The following is a 22,761-nucleotide window of genomic DNA, read 5'->3' as shown; positions in this document are numbered from 1 at the left end:
TCCCTTGGTTCCCTAGAGCCAAAATATTTTAATGAAAAACCATATTTGAAACCAGATATAATTTCATGTGCTACATTGTTATGTGGGTAAAATTCTAAATAATTTTCCAAGACCGATACTTTAACAGGAGTATTTCCTAATGAATGAAAATTAATACTTTTTGTTACTTCTTCCTTGGGCCCGGTTATTACATTGGGCCTCTGTGTTTGCCACTGCATATTTCACATACATGTTTAAACCTACAACGAGGGAAGTAGGGACAGTCATTACCAAGGCTTCATTACCATTATTATAGTATTTACATGACATATTTACACTTCCACTAGTTACCTGTGATTGTTGATGTGTTCTCGTGTTAGTGTTTGAAAGTGTAGCTGCATTTGAGTTATAATGACCACGATTTTGTGTATTTGTTCTATAACCCTGTGATTGCACTGACACATTGTTTTGTACTGTGGGAGATGTGATGTGTAATAGCCAATATTCACCGTGTATATTTCCCCAAGATAAATTTGGATTCTTTTCTATTTTTAGCCTAAATTGCTCGTCATAGGTGGCCCAGTTTTCTGACCTCGTTGCCGCTAATCTTATATCGCGCATATATTTTAACAATTCCTGTGCCCGTGTCCTGTATTTCTCAATGTAGACACTCATAAAAACCATAAATGCTGAAGTCCATTCATTTATGGACAAATAAACACCCGACGATCTTTTTTCAATGCAAATTTTCCCCCTTTTTAATTTCAAATCGCCCTCGTCAACCTCCTCAATTTCTTTTTGCGTTCTCAAAAGATAATGAAGCTCTATAAACTTTCCCGCCCAAATCTTTTCCTTAATTTTAAAAGGCACGTGTTCCCCTACTGTGTCATGAATGCTAGACTCTTGTGTCGGAGTGAAATCAATGGAATTATTTGCCATTTCAAAATTTTTGTGTGACGGGTCGTGCCTAAAAAAGGGGAATGCCCGTGTATCCTCCTCCGACTCATTACCTGATGATATTTCAGCATTTTCTTCTGGTCCTTGTGTCTCCACCTATCCCACCTCCTGTGTTTTCCTGACCATTCTTTTCCGTCCAACTCCGTCCTTCTTTTGAGTGATTTCTTCGTTCCGCACTCCCTGTCCTTCTTTCCTGCTGGTCATCCTCCTCTTCTTTCCAATGGCTCTTGATGGCGATCCCCTGGCATTTCTTTTGTTTGGCATCTTTTCGTTTAAATAATTTAACTAATTTCTGCAGCACCTGCTTTGTTGTCGACAGCAAATTAACAAGTGCCCAATACGGGAATTCCAAAATTCAGATTCCACCTGAGAGCGCCATCTATGGCCATGCCAAATATGGCAATGAGCTAAAGGCTGCAACACCCACACACCCACACAAATATTTGATTGAATTAAACCAGATTATTGAAAATATAAAATTTTGATAATGTCTAATATTTAATTACAATCCAAATTCAGACCTGTATCAAGCTTGAATATTGTGTCCATTTTTGCCCCAATTGTTCAGGGTTGGACCTCTGCGGGCGTATCCAGCTGCGCTCAGCGAAGCAGTTTATTTCTCTTATCTTCCTCCTCCTGTGTAAAGGAGCACATTAGCCATTATAACTGATTTCTAATTATAGCTGAGGTTTATGAAATTCATTTATAAAAAGTAGTGTGAATAAAGCAAAATGATAATTATTTTACAAATTGATCAGTTTAGTAATAGTTAATACAAGCTGCAATATGATTAAACTTAATCTGGTTTGAATTGCATGAAGGCAACACTGACTGGCAAGTCACTGCAATTAATGCCACATAGTGATTTAACTCTGTTATGTTTTAATTTTGTCTATAATTGACTTCTGAATTTAAGTAATTTTAAGCTCAAAATTATGAGTAGATCCTTATCAAAAATGGCACATGTTTGTCTTTCATGGAAGCCCTTTATTGACAGTTTTGAGGCTTTAAAATAAAGTGTAAATTTTCAAATAAAATAATACCACATCTCCTCATTTTTTTAATGTGAATACAATTACTTATGGTTTTGTTTTGTTCACATTTCACAACCCTGGAGCAGTTAAAAGAATTGAATTGTCTATGCATAAGGGGCATTGCACAAGTCATGTCTTCTTTGATTGTCTATGACAAAACACTAAATCCCTGGGATGTGTTTTAGTTGATTTTAGTCTCTGATGCATGATTTTTTATTATTTATTGTTTTTGGCTTTTAACTACCTTTCAGTAACTGGGAGTACTCTCAAATCGTACTTTCATGTTGATTTGACCTGTTGATACAATTTGTAATGTATTTTTGTTATTTAATGTTTACTTATTCAGTGTTATATCTAGTCTCACTATTTTTAATATATACCACCTTTGATAAGTGTTTAGTATGACGATAAATTTTCACTTTTGTTCTCGTACTAGGAACAACAAAATTATTTATTTTGTAAAAATTATTTCCGTACTCCATGTATACTTTACAACAAAGTTATTTGTATTTACCTGTGTACGTTATCTTATTTGGAGGCATTTTGTCCAAGGTTATGATATTGTTAAACATCTAACCCTCCTTGATTTATTAATTTTGTATTTACATCGTGTCATAGATCATATTTATTCGTTCTATGTATGTTCACTTGTTTTTGTTAATATGTCTTTTGATTGAGTTAAGCCATTTCAATTGATATTTTATAGTGTGTCTTTCTATGTTGTGATATTACACTATTGTTTCAGGTAGGGTGAAGGTTGGCGCCTATTAAAACGATTAAACCCGTTGCATTTGTTTGCACCTGTCCTAAGTCAGGAACATGATGTTCAGTGGTTGTCATTTGTTGATGTGGTTCATAAGTGTTTCTCGTTTTTTATATAGATTAGACCGTTGGTTTTCCTGTTTGAATGGTTTTACACTATTAATTTTGGGGCCCTTTATAGCTTGCTGTTCAGTGTGAGCCAAGGCTTTGTGTTGAAGGCCATACTTTGACCTATAATGGTTTACTTTTACAAATTGTGACTTGGATGGAGAGTTGTCTCATTGGCACTCATACCACATCTTCTTATATCTAATCCAGGAAAAAAAAGATGGGACGGTTGGAAAGCACTTCTTTTTTCAAGGTCCACCACCCATATAATTTAATAATATATCTATCAAAGTATATTTAAATGTGAATGTTGTTCACAATCCCAACAACGACATATTATTTATATAATGTGCCTTTCAAGTTCAACCCTCCTATACATATATTCTGGAAGAGCGCTTAGTACATTTTAGAAAAAAGAGAGCAAAGATACCAAGAAGGCAATCAAAAATCATTAGTTCAATTAGAACAGACAACACCATGTCCAAAATTAAAAAGGATGAAAAGACAATAACAAAACATTACACAAATTTTTTTTTTTTTTATAAAGATTGAACGACATTAGAACCCACCAAAAATGGGGTGACTCAGATGCTGCCAAAGGGTCAGAAGTTTCTGCTCCACATGTGACATGCCAAACCTATCAAAATAATTTTCCTTTTCAGGCTTTTGTCATTGTAACATGTCTACCACTTTGTTGTATTTACTTCAAAGACACATTCATAGAGATGTTTAAAATTACTAAATTTTTTTTATACGACCAGTTACTATTTAGTATTAGTAAATAGAAATCTATGAAATTTAAACACAAGGTTTATAACCACAAAAGGAAGGTTGGGATTGATTTTGGGGGTTATGGTCCCAACAGTTTAGGAATTAGGGGCTAAAAAGGGGCCCAAATAAGCATTTTTCTAGTTTCATGACAATAACTTGTGGAACGGTGTATGGATCTCTCGGAAATTATACCACAAGTTTCCATACCACAAAGGGATGGTAAGGATTGGCTTTGGGGGGTTATGGCTCAAACCGTTTAGGAATTAGGGGCAAAAAAGTGAGAAAAAACAAGGGTGTCCTGGTTAATGGACAATTACTTCAGTACAATGTTGTGTTTGAATTACCTCCCTTACACTGCTTTTAAATTATGTATAAAGAAACGTTGTATTGTTTTGAGGTGATTAGTTGTCAATAAATTTTTAGAAGTTACTATTTTAATTATTTTAAAAATGCTGATTAAGGTATATTAATTTTAGCCATGATTATGTATGTCATGTTCTATTTTAAGACTTTTATGATGTATTTAAATTGGTTATTATGGTTGCGAACTCCATTGGAAATTTGAATTGAGATTATGACCATATCTTGAGGGAAAGAATTTTTTTTGGAAAAGGGGGGGGGGAGGTTAAAAAAAAATTGGTGGGGGGATAAAAAAATTGTTGTGGGGGAGGGGACAATTTTTTCTCCTCAAGATTTCAGAAATCAATAAGAAAATTTCTGCAAATATTTTTTTTTTTGAAAAAAAGGGGGGGGGGGGAATTTGAAAAAGAAGGGGGGAGGTCAATTTGCAACATCATAGTGTAATGCACTAAAGCAAAAAAAAAGGGGGGTACATTTTTTTTTTTTTGGGGGGGGGGGTCAATTCACAACAGCATAGTGTATTGCACAAAAGCAAAAAATTGTATATAAATTCAAATCATATAACCAATTCTAAGTTCTTTGACTACAGTTATTCTGAGTCAAATATTGAATTACAATCCAAATTCAGACCTGTATCAAGTGCGAATATTGTGTCCATTTTTGTCCCAACTGTTCAGGGTTGGAACTCTGCCGTTGTATCCAGCTGCGCAATTTTGATAAGATTAACTGCTTAAAATCATATTTTAACATCCTACAAATATGGACTAGTGTAGGTTTTGGGTTTTACTTTGAATTCACGAATAAAAAAAGTTTTTAAATTTCAAAATGAAATGTCAAATTCTACAATGGATGTTCTTTTAAAGTATTTGGAAGAGCTTCCCTATTTGTAATCTCTAAAAAAGAATTTAAAAAAATATTTCTGTTATAAATCATATTGGATTTTAAGTTTAAACTAGTACATTTTGTATCAACCTAATACACAGTTCACAGTCGTCTTTAAAAATTAAGTTAAATTATGTCATAATGCATAATGAATATATACTTTTTTTCTAGAATAAACAGGATTGAAAAAATGTTGGAAGGCAGTGATAAAAGGACTTGCACACTGGAAGATTTGTTCTGGAAAATTGAAAAGGCCAGTTTTTTCTTTGATGTTGACAGAAATGAACTTGTTTTGAAGTATCTTATAGAAATAGAAAAATCTTTCAATGCTGTTAAGGGCAAAGGCAATGCTTTGGCCCCGGTATTTGGAATGTTTTACCTCCTCAAAGGAAAGTTTAACTTAAGGAGAAAGCAGCCTCAAAATGCAGTACAAGATCTTACAATGGCCCAAAAATTGTTCAATGAACACAAATTTGTACGACATCGTTATATGTATCATATTACAAATATTTATGAAAAAATAGCTCAAGCTTATCTTATGCTTGATCCACCTGCAGTTGAAGAAGCGAGATCAAATCTCTATGCTGCCTTTAAAAAAGCTGCTGAAAAAGTTGAAAATTTTTATAATTTGGACATACCTTCATTTATTGCGAGTATTGGTCGATTGTGGTATGTATTAGGGCTAAAAGAAAATGAATTGAAAAATACAAAAGAGGCGAAAGAATATTTTGAAAAATCAGTTAGATATTACACAAAAGCTATGGCACTAGACACTCAAATGAATCTACACAAGTATGACAATTATGCTGATAAATTAGTGAAGCGAGCTGAATCCTACGTCGAGCTTGGATTGTTGAAAGTTTCTGGTGCATTAAGTGATGCTGTAAAAGATATCAAAGAAGCAGATAACATCAGAAGGAAAATCCTACAGCCACCTCATTATAAATGTACACATACACCACATCTGGTGGGCAAAATCCTCTTGCACAAGGCACGGCAGGAATATGCCAAGAAACAAAAAGGTATGGTTCTTTTTATAGCTGTATGTTATGGGTTTTGTTCATTGTTAAAGGCTGCGTAGTTACTTATAGTTGCTTATATCCATGTCCTATGGTCTTTGGTGAATAGATGTCTCATTGGTTATCATACTGTACCATTTAAGGCCAAAAGGCCAAGTGAGCTTTTCTCATCACTTGGCGTCCGTCGTCATCATTTGTCGTCATCAACTTTTACAAAAATCTTCTCCTCTGAAATCACTGGGCCAAACTTTGCCACAATCATCATTGGGGTATCTTGTTTTAAAAATGTGTCCAATGACTCCGCTTGCCAACCAAGATGGCCGACATGGCTAAAAACAGAACAAAGGGGTAAAATGCAAGTTTTGCTTATTATTTTTAAAAACCACTATCAATAGAGAAATTCTGACTGGAGCAAAAAGGAGCAAAAATGTTCAAAATGTTGAGCTCTAAATATTGTCCATTTACGTCAAAACATTCAGACACCTTCTTATAGGAGTGATTGCTTAAATGACGAATTTTACCATTTTTAAATTTTTTTACTTATTATCTCGACAATTATAATAGATATACAAAAACTTACAATAGCAAAAATTATCAGCAAGACAAGATCTACAAATAAGTTCAGTAACTAAAATCATCAGACGACTCCTTATTAGAGTTATTGCCTTTTAATGCCAATTTTATTTGGCATTTTTGCCCAATATCTTAAAAACTATAATAGATTAATAGAAACTTTAAAAATCAAAAATGATCAGCAAGATAAGATCTTTGAATAAGTCAACATGACCAAGGTTGTAAGTTGACTCCTTATTGAAGTAATTGCCCTTTCATGATGATTTTCCCCATTTTTTCCCATTTTTGCCTATTATCTTGAAAATTGTAATAGATAGATAGAAACTTTAAATAGCACAAATGATCAGCAAGACATGATCTACATATAAGCCATTATGGTCGAAATCTTCAGTCGACTAGTTAGTGGAGTTACTGCCCTTTAATGAAATTTTTTGCATTTTTTAAAAAAAATAAATAGATGAATAGAAACTTTAGAAACTTTAGAAAGGAAAAATTATCAAAAGGATAAGTTCTACAAATATGTCAACATGACTGAAGTTGTCAGTTTAAAACTCTTAATAGAGTTGTTCCCCTATAATGATTTTTACTAAAAGGTGGCCATTGTTGAAGATGCATGTGAGCAACACAGGTTCTTTAGAGCCTCTAGTTATATGTAAAAAGAATGTTTTGTCTTTGACCGCTTTTCATTGTATGTTCTTCTATTTATCATTTGTTATCCCATTGATTGCGATTAAAATAAGGAGAAGTGGGTGCTCAAAAAAAGTTTTAATACCATGTCTCAATTTAGGAACTTGTTAACAGTTGTTTTTTTATTTATAGCTAAATGTTCTTAGGGAATTAGATGTAGATGACAGATCTTTCATAGTCTCTGTTAAATCTACAACTTTACTTTCTACACGATGTGAAGCAGTTTAGAGCATGATATATTTTGGTGGCAGTTGTTTACTGATGAAAACTGTATGCCAACCTCTGGATGTCTTTTGTTTTTTATGCCCCACCTACGATAGTAGTAGGGGCATTATGTTATCTGGTCTGTGCATCCGTTCGTTAATCCGTCCCTTCGTCTGCCCGTCCCGTTTCAGGTTAAAGTTTTTGGTCAAGGTAGTTTTTGATGAAGTTGAAGTCCAATCAACTTGAAACTTAGTACACATGTTCCCTATGATATGATCTTTCTAATTGTAATGCCAAATTAGAGTTTTGACCCCAATTTCACAGTCCACTGAACATAGAAAATGATAGTGCGAGTGGGCAGGTTAAAGTTTTTGGTCAAGGTAGTTTTTGATGAAGTTGAAGTCCAATCAACTTGAAACTTAGTACACATGTTCCCTATGATATGATCTTTCTTAATTTTAATGCCAAATTAGAGTTTTTACCCCAATTTCACGGTCCACTGAACATAGAAAATGATAGTGCGAGTGGGGCATCTGTGTACTATGGACACATTCTTGCTTTTTAATGTTTTAGGATGCAATTTTATTGACTTCAACCCCACACCTGTAAAACGTATTTAAAGGCTTATAGCTCTTTTGTAATAAATACATATAAAGATGTTGATACATTTTATAAAATGCTTAAATATAAATTTTATTTTGAAATAGGAAATGCTATCAACCATCTTTGGGAAGGAATAATGTTTTATGAGATTACCAGAGATATGACAAAATGTGGTGGACTACATCCTATACACATTCATAGGCAGGAATATGAGGAAATAAAAGCTGAGCATCTCTGGGCTTTACAGCAGGCAAGAGAGACACAGAAAATTGAACCAGCCATCAAGTTTTACAATGTGAGGAGAACTTATCATTTCTTATTACTTATTACTGATTTCATGTCAACAGTACCATTCAAAATACATCTCTATGTTATTTTATGTATTTTACCATTTTCAACACTTACTGGTACACGATCCATCCCTAATTATAATGCTATTATATTTTCATATTTCAATGGAATCAAAATTCTACACTTCATTTTTACTGCTCTTTTTGATGAACTTTCTAGTTTATCCTACTAAAATGTTGATCTGTAAATTAGGGGACGACCATTTGATTTTGAAAGGGGGCAGTTTCATGTTACTTTTTGGAGGAGCAGAAAATAAATATTCTGATTGAAAATATATAATCTGGCGGCTTTTAAGATAGAAATAAATATTCTGACCTCATCAAATTTGCCAGTCCACTCCCCCCCCCCCTCTTTACCCCTCAGAATTAAATGGTCGTCCCTTAATACCTCAGGATAGTTATCTTAAGATGATATTCAGGACAATTAAGATTATTCTGTTATATAATTTCAGGATTTTGAAAAGGGAAAATTTGAAGAAGATAGACAAAAAGCAAGAAGTGAAAGAGAGACAATAAAACACAGTGAATATGTTCCAATAGAAGATGTCAAAGCAGAAATAATGATGGCTGGTCCAGGTAACATGACTTTCATGCCTGTGAGAGCAGATGACAGTGACAGTGTTTCTGAAGAGGAGAACATTGAAATGATTGAGTTCAAAGAAGTGGTATTTGAAGATTATAGGTTAAAAGATGATGAGGTGATGGATTTTGATAAATTATTTAAAAGAATGGAGAATCCTGATGATTTTTCATCATCATCAGAGGAAGAGGATGTTGCCATGGAAACAGTCATTGAAGGTAAAGGTTTTGAAAGTTTAATGGAAATTCAAGAAGATATTGACCAAAATTCTTCAAAGTCTGCAAAGACAGATTTAACAATTGAAGAGGATGATGTTTTTGATGAAAAAGGTGAAACTGAAGAAGAAAGTGGGAAAAACTATTTGTCAGAAATTCAAAGAAAGTCAACAGAAAGAAGCAGTCTTTCTTCAACTTCTTCTCAAGATATGAGCACTAAGGAAAAGAGGGAACGTTTCAAAAGAAAAAGGTCAAGAGATCCTTCAATGCAGGCATTTCTTGACAGTGTTGAGAGAGAAACATCAGAAAAGGGCAAGGCTGTTTTAAAGTCTACTAGATCAACATCACAAGATAAGAGTTTTGATCTAGAAATGCCAGTATTGGAATATTTAAACATTGTAGATGCTAAAGATAAAGAAGAAAAAAAAAAATTGTTGGAAGACATGAAACAAAAATATCCATCTGTACAAGAGGAGGAAAAAGAAGGTAACTAAACAATTCATTCATTTAAGGAAGCAGTTTAATTGATTGATTAAGGTATTTTGAAAGTATTGATTCGGGTAAAAAATAATAACATGGGTGCAGCCTCATTTAAATGGGAATAATTCCAGTATGTGTTTATGCTCCCGCCGTAGGCGACGGGGCATTAAGTGTTACCCTTGACCGTCCGTCTTTCTGTCTTTCTGTCCTTTCGCCTTTCAATCCGTCCCATTTTCGTTGCAAAGCTTGAGCAGGGGCATTCCTGTCCTCAGACACATTCTTCTCTTATATTTTTTTGGGGTATGAAAATATTAAACCCCATTTAGGACTCATTTATGACCTCCAAAAATGAAGTTTAAATTCAAAATCAAGAATTTTAAATATCATGATAAGGGATTAAAATCTTTATCAGAAATTGCATAAATCTTAAAAAAAGATTTTTAATTGGTCATCACAGATTAAGTACATGATAATAAATCTGTGGAGTTAGTTATCTCAGAATTTTGTAATTAAATTTGTAATCATATACTTTTAGAATAAGTAACTTATTTGAAATAAAGTGATTTTATTATTGTAAAATGATGCAATTTGATATGTAAGCATAATCTATTTGTATATTAACATCTTTTAAATATTGACTATTTTATAGAAAATAGATGGGAGACAACCAGACAATCTGAAGATACAGAAGAACAAAAGGCCACCATGACAGTTGGAAGAAAACGTCAGCTACAACTTTCAAGATCTGAAGAAGTGTCCCGTCAAAAATCAAGCCGAGATGTTAAAGAATAAACTGCATACACTGTCTTTCAAGGCATAACCTAATGTGTGTTCATTTGATATATGCAATATTATTTAAAGTCAGTTAACTGGTTGTGGGTTTCGATGGAACTCCTTTCCTACCCTACATCTTTTTGTCAAGCCTGCAACATTTTGATCAAGAAACAGTATTCACAGCAAGATAATGAAAATATTTTTGTTCATTATTCAGTATTTTACTGATAAAAGGACTTTGTGGTTTGTTTTTTTTGCAGTTTGAATTTAGATACAGGCTTGTGTTCTTTTAGACATCAATAATTATGTCAAACCTTCATAGGTTTTAATGAAAATTTGGTAGAAGCTTTTTTTTTTATCAAGAGCTAAAATCAGAATGAAAATTTTTTAAAAATACATGTTCCATTTTTCCTTATTTCCTGATAAGTGTACTTAGTTTTTTTTTGCAGTTAACATTTACATTCAGTCTTTGGATACATTGTTTACACTTCAATAACTTTCTGAAACTTTCATGGAATGTTGTGGAACTTGAAATAAGCTTCTTCAAGATCAAGAAATAGCATCCTAAGAAAAAAGTTGATAATCTTTTTTTCTCTAGATTTTACTGATAAATGGACTTTGGCAATTAACATTACGCTATTACACTGACAGCAGCAATCACAGACGAAACCCAGGTGGAACCCTTGTTGAATTTTAAAATAGAAGAGCCTTTAATGTTTGGTTTTCTTGGATTTGGACAAAAATGAGGTGTGAACAAGTGTATATTAATTTCAATTTATTATCTCATGGTTTACACATAAGATGATTTTTTTTTATGATAGGGCTTCAATAGGATTAATGATTACAAGTTAATTCGAATTGTTAATGAATAACATGGTATTTTTTTTTTATCAGAATTCTTTTCTTTAGTAGATTTTTTTATTCATGCTCCACTGAGTCTAAACACAGTACTTGGTTTATAGTAATATTTTCTTACCACTACTAATTCGTGACATAAAATAACATATCAACCTACAGTTTTTATCTGGCTTGAAACATTGCAAAATGACATAGAGGTGATTATCAAGGGAGCGACATAAGAAATAAGAAGATCTTAGTATATCCAATTCTTAAATTTAGATGTGTTATGGTCTGATGTTTCCATCTGGCATATGGCAATTATTTTTTATCTCAATAATCTCTCTTATTCTAAGCATAAATGATTTCAGTCATACTATTCAGGCTGTCCCTTTAACAACTGGAGCTTGTTTATCTAAAGCCTTGTTTAACATAGCATAATTGTTGACAGACTAGGATTTTCTTCAAATTCAATTTAATATAAAAAGGTGTAGTTTGCAGGTCTAGAAGAAACCAATTTGGTTGAAATTTTTGAAATTCTCTATGTAATATTTTAGGATTATTTACATAAATATGATCAATAAATGTAACCCTTGGGCATTTACAATCAATTGTTGAAGATTGTTTGAATCTAAAACATTCAGCCATTTTTTAGGAGTTTCTTTGGTGCTTTAAAATTCATATTAAAATCACCCATTATTATTATATCTGAATTTATGGTCATTGCCACTCTTGATTGTAGAAAATGAACATTAGCTTTTGATATGCCCTTGTTCAAGAATACATTAGTGTTGTTCTATTATGATTTAATCAATTATTTTGAGAGTGTCTTCGTCAATTTTTTATTGTGTATAAAATGTAACTTCAAGTTAGTTTGGGATTCTTTTGTTATTTTGGATCGCAAGTGACAGCAAATGATTGATCCATATTTATTTCTGAAATTAGAAAATTCTTTTACAGAAATATAATTTTAAATATGTAGGACTTTTTATATGAATGAAGATATGCATATGCTTTTATCATTGTAGCAACTTATTTTTACAATGTACAGCAAGTTTATCTATTTTAATATACATGTATAGCAAGACGTTTTTATTTAGGCAACTCAATTTTTTTCCTCAACAAAATATGTGAATTTTGCACAGATTGTGGCTTGATGATAATATGTTTTATTTTTAGATATTTATAGAATAGGCAGCACTTATATTTTTGTTATGAATTTATTTGCATAAAAGTACACATATTGAAATAATGGCATTGGTTGTGTGTTAAGCATTTAATTTGTTATAATAGCTTACAATTTTTATTTGTTTGTAGTGAAACAAGTTATTATTAAGATAAAGTTTTACATATTTTACTAACTGTTATATATTTTACAAACTGTTGATATGTTTTAAAAATAAATATCTTTTATTTAATAATGACATGCATTAAATATCTGCAATTTAAAATCTTTCATTTATAAATTATTTTTGAGTCTTTATTTTTTCAAAATGCAATGGGTTTTATTTATGCTTTTAATCTTTTCATAGGGGTGGCTATGTTTTCTTTCATTTTTTTAATTCTTTGGGTTTAATTTGTCTCCCTTAGAATAATATAGTACTCGTTCCTGTAATGCAAATACAAAGCTAATACTGGAATACTAAACTGAAACTGGCTTCTTAATGTCTAGATTTATACTTTTCCCTGTTATACTTCTGTTACATGGCCGTGTTTTAATTGTGTTGTCTTATAACGACATAGTATCTAATATATTACTTTTGTTCCATACTTTTTTCAGCACATACAAAAGTGGCATATTTTTGTTATGGATTTATTGATATATTAGTGTTGAAATAATGGCAATAGTCATGATTGATTGATCAGTGATAAACGCCACTTTCAGCACTATTGTGTCATTTCATGGCGGTAAGTTTTTATTGGTGGAGGAAGCTGAAAAGAACCACTGACCTTTGGTAGGAAAACTGACAATCCTAGTTAATAAAGACTGGAGTTGAACGCACCTGCCACGTGCCTGATTCAAACTCACAATGTCAGTGTTGACAGGCTAGTGATACAGTAGCTCATCAACTCAGCCACCGAGGCCTACCGGCAATTGTCATGTGTAAAGCATTTAATTTGTTATGGCTTACAATTTTAATTTGTTCCCAGTGAGACAAGCTTTTGTTAAGATATAGCTAAGTATTATTAGATATTGCAAGTTTGTTGCCGAAGTTTACTGGATCATGAAATTGATAAACAATCAACACAGAGCATGTGGAGCATGTGACAAATAAGTGAATGAATAGAGCCATGGCATTTTTTTTTTATATTTTCCATGCATTCCCATTTGTTCATTAAACTTTTCCTTAACAATGTTAATTGATTTATTGTATTAACTTTGTTCTTTAAGAATCAGTTATTACTATTTACCTTCCAGTGCATGTTTGTTTACATTCTTTCATTACAGTTTACACTTGAGCTGTGCGATGGCTGAAGTTCTAACAAGAGGTCCTAGTTAGGGTCACTGCATATGGGAAAATATCGGAGAATTAGTGTACGGGAAGACAATATTTCAATAGCAGTTCATTTATGAAGATTTTGATAATATAAAAGCCATTCAAGTAGATAAAACATATATTCAACTTTTTTCTTAAATTTGAAGTTTTCTTTCTTTTTTTTATTCTTTGGGTTTATCTCCCTTAGAATAATATTGTACTCATTCCATCACAAAGCAAATACTGCAGTTTCAATTAATAAAACCAAAATCAAACTGGTCTCTTGCCTTGATTTATACTATTTCCTGTAATGCTTCTGCTACATGGCTGTGTTTTAATTGTTTTTTCTAATAACGATATATATATATATATGTCTACTATATTACTTTTGTTCCATATTTTTTCAGGACCTACAAAAGTGGCATATTTTTGTTATGGATTTATTGATATATTAGTATTGAAATAATTGCAATAGCCATGTGTAAAGCATTTAATTTGTAATTATAGCTTACAATTTTAATTTGTTCCCAGTGAGACAATTTTGCAAGTTTTTGTTAAGATCTACATGTAGTTGTATATATTTTGCAAACTGTTGATATGTTTTAAAAACTATTACTTTTTAAAAATGACTACATTTTAATATTTCATTTTGAAATTTGAATATTTTTTATCGGTCTTTTATTTTTCAATTTTTATACACCATTATTATGGTATACCAATGTCTGTCAGTCTGTCTGTCCGTCTGTCCATCCAACAACACTTCGTACAATAACTCAAATTCTCTTTCACCTATTCCTATATAACTTTAACACAACATTAGAATTGATAGAAGAAAGCTATACAATTTTTATTTTTATTTTTGACTTTGTCATTCCAGAGTTACAGAACTTTGACCCTTAGATTTAAGGCAGTTTTTCACAAATCGCCACTAACTTCATTACTCCTTAATTGATTTTCTTCAAACTTTTATTTATTGTGGGGATTGATAAAAAGATTATCCCCTGCGATTTTTGAAATTTTTACATGTAGGTTTGTCTTTCTAGAGTTATGGAACATTGAATTTTACACTTCTAGAAAATTTTCACTAATCATGCTCTAACTTCAGTATGCCTGGGATGATTTCCTCCAAACATTACATTATTGTTGGGATTAAAAAAAAGGAAGATCACTTTTGATTTTTTATATTTATCAGTTTGTTGCTCCAGAATTATGGGACTTTAATTGTCAGATTTTAGTAAATGTTTCACACATTGTACCATTACTTGAGTTTGCTTGGACTGATTTAGTGGAAACTTTACATTATTGTTGGAATTGGTGAACATAACAAACTGTTTGATTTAAACAGTATCCTCAGGCATGTTTTTCTACAGAGCCATTTTTGTCGAGCCTTTGACTTTAGTCGAAAAAGCGAGACATAGCGATCCTACATTCCGTCGGCGGCGTCCACAAATATTCACTCTGTGGTTAAAGTTTTTGAAATTTTAATAACTTTCTTAAACTATCCTGGATTTCTACCAAACTTGGACAGAAGCTTGTTTATGGTCATAAGATAGTATCCAGAAGTAAATTTTGTAAAAATAAAGTTCCATTTTTTCCGTATTTTACTTATAAATGGACTTAGTTTTTCTGCTGGTAAATATTACATTCACTCTGTGTTTAAAGTTTTTAAAATTTTAATAACTTTCTTAAACTATCCTGGGTTTGTACCAAACTTGGACAGAAGCTTGTTTATGATCATAAGATAGTATCTAGAAGTAAATTTTGTAAAAAAGTAAATCCATTTTTTCCTTATTTTACTTTTAAATGGACTTAGATTTTCTGCCAGGAAACAACACATTCACTCTGTGGTTAAAGTTTTTAAAATTTTAATAACTTTCTTATACTATTTTGGATTTGTACCAAACTTGGACAGAAGCTTGTTTATGATCAAAAGCTAGTATCTAGAAGTAAATTTTGTAAAAAAATAAATCCATTTTTTCCTTATTTTACTTTTAAATGGACTTAGATTTTCTGCCAGGAAACAACACATTCACTCTGTGGTTAAAGTTTTTAAAATTTTAATAACTTTCTTATACTATTTTGGATTTGTACCAAACTTGGACAGAAGCTTGTTTATGATCAAAAGCTAGTATCTAGAAGGAAATTTTGTAAAAAAATAAATCCATTTTTTCCTTATTTTACTTTTAAATGGACTTAGATTTTCTGCCAGGAAACAACTTATTCACTCTGTGGTTAAAGTTCTTAAAATTTTAATAACTTTCTTATACTATTTTGGATTTGTACCAAACTTGGACAGAAGCTTGTTTATGATCAAATGCTAGTATCTAGAAGGAAATTTTGTTTTCTTCCAGTTTACATTATCATTCAGTCTGCAGTTAAAGTTTTTAAACATTTATTAGATTCATAAACTATCCTGGAATTTTACCAAACTTGGACAGAAGCTTCTTACAATCAAAAGATAGTATCAAGAGGAATATTTTTATTGATTTACTTCCTCATTTTTGTTGAGCCTGCGATTAACAGAAAAGGTAGCCAAGACACTGGGTTCAGCGGAACCCTTACGACTTTAGTCGAAAAAGCGAGACATAGCGATCCTACATTCCGTCGTCGGCGTCCACAAATATTCACTCTGTGGTTAAAGTTTTTGAAATTTTAATATCTTTCTTAAACTATCCTGGATTTCTACCAAACTTGGACAGAAGCTTGTTTATGATCATAAGATAGTATCCAGAAGTAAATTTTGTAAAAATAAAATTCCATTTTTTCCGTATTTTACTTATAAATGGACTTAGTTTTTCTGCTGGTAAATATTACATTCACTCTGTGTTATAATTTTTTTAAATTTTAATAACTTTCTTAAACTATCCTGGGTTAGTACCAAACGTGGACAGAAGCTTGTTTATGATCAAAAGATAGTATCTAGAAGTAAATTTTGTAAAAAAATAAATCCATTTTTTCCTTATTTTACTTTTAAATGGACTTAGATTTTCTGCCAGGAAACAACACATTCACTCTGTGGTTAAAGTTTTTAAAATTTTAATAACTTTCTTATACTATTTTAGATTTGTACCAAACTTGGACAGAAGCTTGTTTATGATCAAAAGCTAGTATCTAGAAGGAAATTTTGTAAAAAAATAAATCCATTTTTTCCGTATTTTACTTTTAAATGGACTTAGATTTTCTGCCAGGAAACAACATATTCACTCTGTGGTTAAAGTTTTTAAAATTTTAATAACTTTCTTATACTATTTTGGATTTGTACCAAACTTGGACAGAAGCTTGTTTATGATCAAATGCTAGTATCTAGAAGGAAATTTTGTTTTCTTCCAGTTAACATTAACATTCAGTCTGCAGTTAAAGTTTTTAAACATTTATTAGATTCATAAACTATCCTGGAATTTTACCAAACTTGGACAGAAGCTTCTTACAATCAAAAGATAGTATCAAGAGGAATATTTTTATTGATTTACTTCCTCATTTTTGTTGAGCCTGCGATTAACAGAAAAAGTAGATGAGACACTGGGTTCAGCGGAACCCTTACGAATTTTATTTGCTTATGATGAAATGCCTTCAAAATATCCCAATATGCACAATTATAGGGATATCATGTGCTCTTAGCGCAGCTGTTTATCATATATTAGACATATGTATGATTTATTTGATTTTTTAATAGTTTTATAGATCTGGCTATAGTGTAATATGTATTTCATTTACAAATATAATGCTTGTTTTATTTGAATTTTAAATCTTTTCATAGATCTGGCTATAAGTTTTCTTTAAATGTTGAATCTCTTTGGGTTTGTCTCCCTTAGAATAGTATTGTACTTATTCTTGTACCACAAATTCAACAAATAAAACAAAAACAAAACTATCTTCTTGTCATGATTTATGCTATTCCCTTTTACTGCTTCAGTTAAATGGCTGTGTTCTTATTGTGTTGTCTAACAACGGCATATATCAAATATTTTTTTGAAAGATACTCTTTTTAGGACATACAAAAGTGGAATTCCTCATTTTCTTCATATTCTACAGATTGGTGTAAAAACTGATTTTTTTCACAGTAATATCATCTTATTCAGACCTTACACATACACAGTGAATCCCAGATTCTTTGATGAAAAAAAAGCATGTTCTTGTCTATTGTTGAAGCCACACATCTTACAAAACATAAAACAGCATTATTAGTGTGGAAAAGAGTTATCTCCCATGCTAAATAATTTCTTCATTAAAGAAAATATAAGTCATCTCCCTTATACTGTAATTTTAATTGACATAACTATTCAAATATACTTCAATGAACATAAGGCATACAATTAAAATTGTTTAATAAATGGTTAATACTATACATCTTATAAAACCTTGCTATACATTTCTTATAAATCATCTTATGTTATAAATTATTGCATATTAAAAACATTTTTAAATCTGACCTCAACTTAAAAAAGTTTCATGACATGAGTTTAATATTTTATTATAACATGATACAATAAAATGGTATTCATCTTCCATTGCAGCAATATATCAATTTTAAATATTAAATGCATGCACAATGACCATATATATATATATATACAAATATGAACATTACATACTAAAAAGAGCGCTTGCCCATATTATTAGGGTACACTTTTTAATCCACTAAACATTGCTAAATACAATACAAGTCTTTTTAAGGATCTTCCCCAGTGTGTACTCTCATATGAGCTTTAAGGTTTCCATTCTGAGAGAACTCCTTACCACACACACTACATTCATAACCTTTATCACCAGTGTGTTTTCTTATGTGTAACTTTAATGATTGACTGTGCCTAAAACTTTCACCACACACATCACATGTATAACATTTTTCACTACTATGAATTTTCATGTGCGATTTTAAATTACCACTTTGATAAAAACCTTTACCACACAAATCACATTTATAACAATAGTCACCAGCATGTGATCTTTTGTGAACTTTTAAATGATGTGCAAGTTTATATTCCTTTCCACATATATCACATTTATGAGGTTTTTCATCGCTATGTACTGTTAAGTGTGATTTCAAATGTTCCGTCTTACCAAAATATTTACCACAAATTTCACATTTATAAGGCCTCTCACCAGTATGAGTTCTGAGATGTCCCTTCAAGTGTGGTCTCTGCCTAAAAGCTTTTCCACACACATCACACTTGAAAGGTTTTTCACCATTGTGTATTCTGATGTGTATTTGCAAAGTCCCAGTGTTTTTAAATTTAGCACTGCATACATCACAAGAATAGGGTTTATCATTTGTATGTGTTTTTAAATGTTCTTGTAAATGATGGCTGTGCCTAAAATCTGTACCGCAAACTTTACACTTAAAAGGTTTTTCACCAGTATGTATTCGCATGTGTCCTACTAAGTAATCATTACGAATAAACCTTTTACCACAAAGTTTACACTCATAGGGTTTGTCACCAGTATGGGTTTTCATATGGGTTTTCAAAGTTTGTCGTGCTTTAAATGCTTTAAAACATATATCACATTCAAAAGAATTCCTTGTTTTATCTGAATGTGTTTTTTTATGATGTTGAAAGCTTTCTCTCCAACCAAATGTTTTGTTGCAAACTTCACATTTATATGGCCTTTCGCCAGTATGTATTCTCTTGTGTGACTTTAAGTCAGAACCTTGATTAAACTTTTTACCACAAAACTCACATGTGTGAGGTTTATCACCTGTATGTAATCTCATGTGGATTTTTAAGTTCAATTTGCGAGCAAAACACTTATTGCAGACATCACATTCAAAGGGTTTCTCACTTGAATGTATAATCATATGAGCCTTTAAATAATTATCCTGTGCAAAGTCTTTATTGCATACATTACATTTATATGGTTTCTCTCCAGTGTGTATTTGCATGTGTTTCTGTAAAAAATCTCTCTGTCTTAACTGTTTACCACAAACACCACATTTGTATAAAGGTCTTTCACCAGTATGTGTTCTCATGTGTCTAGATAATTTACTACTATCACTAAACTCTTTGTCACATACATCACATTTATATGGTTTTTCACCAGAATGTATTCTCATGTGCATCTTTAAAGCATTTCCATAAATAAAATCTTTGCCACATATGTCACATTTATATGGTCGTTCACCATTATGTATTCTCATGTGTGGTGGTATACTAGTCCTGCTTCTAAACTCTTTATTACAAATTTCACATTTGTATGTTTTTTTCTTTTGAGTATGAGTTTTCAAGTGCGTTTGAAAGTGGTCCTTTCGGTGATACTGTTTGTTACATGAAATACAATTGTAAAGTTTTTTTTCACTGTTTTGTGCCATCATATATGTTGTTACTAACACAACTTATCACTCAATAGTGTACCACTAACATTTACAAAATGTATGTGATATACTCGACTCAAATATCAGTTGTTGCCAATTAGTTAAAACTGCGACTATGATACAGTTTGTGTTGTGGACTACTTCTCTCATCTTCTTTTCATCAAAAAGTTAGCATTAGATAAACTTGTTTATTTTTCATGGTAGTCTCTAATCTGCAGTATCAGTAAAGCTTTAATAGAGGCAACAGTCAAAAGAAAACCTGTAAAAACATAAAATCAGAATTGAATAAAAATAAATACAAGAAGTTAAAAAGTACTATTGAAAGTTTATCATATCATGAAAGCGACACAAGCTACGAGATATATAAAAAAATTTAAAATATGATTTTTTTTGTTCAATCATTAACCCCTTAGCTAGAGATGGATTACGCATAAATTATGCATGTTCAGTTATTAAAAGGAAAAGAATGTCAACATTGAAAGTGAAACAAAGGTAAATCATTTGATTGACTGATTCGATCCACAAAAAACTCATTCTTATACATTTATACAGGTAAAAAGTTTTTAACCTATAACATGAAATCAAACAGACATAGAAGAATCCAATTGCACGAGGTCGCTATCTATTTATATTTATGTTTATGTTTATATCGTGTTATGTGACCCTTGTCAGTTTTCAGAGGTCCATAGTTAATTAGATGGCGTCTAGACTAAAATACACAGGAAATTCTTATATATATCATCTAGTATATATGCATTGTTAACTGTTTATTTTAGACTTTTTGTAATTTGGATATGTGTTTTAGTATGTTATAAATCAAACATGAGAATTTGAGTCAAATCAGTGAACATGATTTTGACAGTTAATGCCCCTTTAAAAATCAATACATTGTATATCAAAGCAAAAATGTACTGCAGGTAAATGGTAAGATGGAATAGTTTGATATTTTTTAAAACTTTCAGATGTCTTATTGATATGTGTCGAATAGAAATTGATTGTGGAATATCTGTTTGTCAGATACAGACATTGATAGAATCAGTGGAATGACCTGCAAAATATAAATGTATGAAGATCAGGACAATGGCCTCTTGATTTGATCAATGTTGTCCCTTAAAAATTTCATAACTTGTCCAGAATTTATTTATTTATTGGAGCCTTATAAAAGGCTACTAGGCACTTATCTTTTTCAGAAGAATGTATGTTGAATCCAGGTTTCCTTGCATTTTTCTTTTATTTTGTTTTTTATTTGTTGTTTTTAATGTTGCTCAGTTAAAGATGTTTTTACACTTTCTGAGGAGTTGCACTGACAAACTGTTGCAGTAATATACTAAGGTCAAAATTTTAAGCTCAAAGGGGCATAACTCTTAGAAAAAATTAATCATAATTTCCTCTTGATATATGCACTTCTACATATTACTTCTTTATTATCTAAAGTTTCATGAAATCCTGTTGTATAGTTTCAGAGAAGTTGCAATGACAAGTACAGGTCTGTGGACTGAAGGACAGACTGACTGGTCAAAAACTTTATACCCAACACAACTTTGTTTGCTTTGGGTATAATAATCCCAATGTAGTTGCATTTTAGTCCTTTTATCTATAAATTTGTCACCTTTTTCTACTTTATTCATGATTTCATAAGTATTATCATCCCTCGCCCATTGAAATTTCAGTTGAAAAAAAAGTAGACGGTACAGATAATATTTTTATTAAAGTTTTCGGGATAATTAACAAAATTATAAGAATGAGGATAAAATCTTCATTTAAGTCAATAAATCCTTTATGAAATCTGACAATTTGGACATGTTATGTTATCGGTAGATCTTATTGCTTCATTAGTTTTCTTTCTATCGCCTTTTGCTTTTTGACAAAATTACAAAAAAATTGTTAAAAATAATCATTCAAGGAAAATAACTCCTATAAAAAGAATTGACATTTTCAACCATTTTGACTTATTTGCAGACCTTATTGTCCTGAACATCTTTGACATTTAAAAGTCATCTGTCTCAACTACTAAAATTATGGTTTAACTTTTTACAAAAAATGCATGTGTAAAAAAACATTTGTCAGTGGCAATCACTCATATGGGCTAAAGCTTAATTTATAATTTAGGACATATTAAATTATTTGCGAACCTACTTTGCTGAACATTTTCACTTGCTATTTATAGTTTCTATCTATTATGGTTTTTCGCAAAAAATGAACAACAATCATCTTTCAAAAGCAATAAATTTTATATTTTCAAGTGATGATTTTGTTTATATATAGAGATAAGTCAGGAACCTAAAGTTCAGTGGTTGTCGTTTGTTGATGTGAATCATAAGTGTTTCTCGTTTTTTATATAGATTAGACTGTTGGTTTTCCTGTTTGAATGGTTTTACACTAGTCATTTTTGGGGCCCTTTATAGCTTGCTGTTCGGTGTGAGCCAAGGCTCTGTGTTGAAGACTGTACTTTGACCTATAGTGGTTTACTTTTACAAATTGTGACTTGGATGGAGAGTTGTCTCATTGGCACTCATACAACATCTTCTTATATCTAATTACTTTGCTAAACAATTTGACATATTTACACATTTGGTATTTAGCTTAATTTTGTCCCAGAATAACCCATCTGTGATCAGGCGATTGTCAACCTTCCCATGGATAGAAACAAGTGGCTTTGCTTTTGGACTAGTGTTTACACCTATGTTCAATTTTTAGTAACAGCGGTCATGTTTGTAGTTATAACAAATCCCTGGATACAATTTTAAACCAGATACCCTAAGGAACATTCAGGTAAAGTTTAGTAACATTTGTTCCAGT

At 31.4% G+C, this 22,761-nt stretch overlaps 2 protein-coding genes across 3 annotated transcripts in view; one reads left to right on the top strand and one right to left on the bottom strand.

The window, feature by feature from the left end:
• Positions 1-17,523, top strand: part of LOC127736518 (uncharacterized) — a 37,942-nt gene extending 20,419 nt beyond the window's left edge. For both annotated transcript variants that reach the window (XM_052247085.1, XM_052247084.1), the window contains exons 10-13: positions 5,025-5,875; positions 8,044-8,234; positions 8,742-9,570; positions 10,214-17,523. In XM_052247085.1, coding sequence (XP_052103045.1) covers positions 5,025-5,875; positions 8,044-8,234; positions 8,742-9,570; positions 10,214-10,356 — 2,014 coding nt within the window. In that variant the 3' untranslated portion in view covers positions 10,357-17,523. The remainder of the gene's footprint in view (positions 1-5,024; positions 5,876-8,043; positions 8,235-8,741; positions 9,571-10,213) is intronic.
• Positions 17,524-17,806: 283 nt separating this feature from the next.
• Positions 17,807-20,215, bottom strand: LOC127736516 (zinc finger protein 658B-like). The gene has a single exon (XM_052247083.1). The coding sequence runs from the start codon at positions 19,960-19,962 to the stop codon at positions 18,322-18,324; it is 1,641 nt and encodes a 546-aa protein (XP_052103043.1). The 5' UTR covers positions 19,963-20,215; the 3' UTR covers positions 17,807-18,321.
• Positions 20,216-22,761: the final 2,546 nt, after the last annotated feature.

This window comes from Mytilus californianus, unplaced genomic scaffold (assembly GCF_021869535.1).
Source record: "Mytilus californianus isolate M0D057914Y unplaced genomic scaffold, xbMytCali1.0.p SCAF_31, whole genome shotgun sequence".
Lineage (NCBI taxonomy): Eukaryota > Metazoa > Mollusca > Bivalvia > Mytilida > Mytilidae > Mytilus > Mytilus californianus.
The sequence above is the reverse complement of the archived record's forward strand: the minus strand, read 5'-3'. Positions and strand labels throughout refer to the sequence as shown.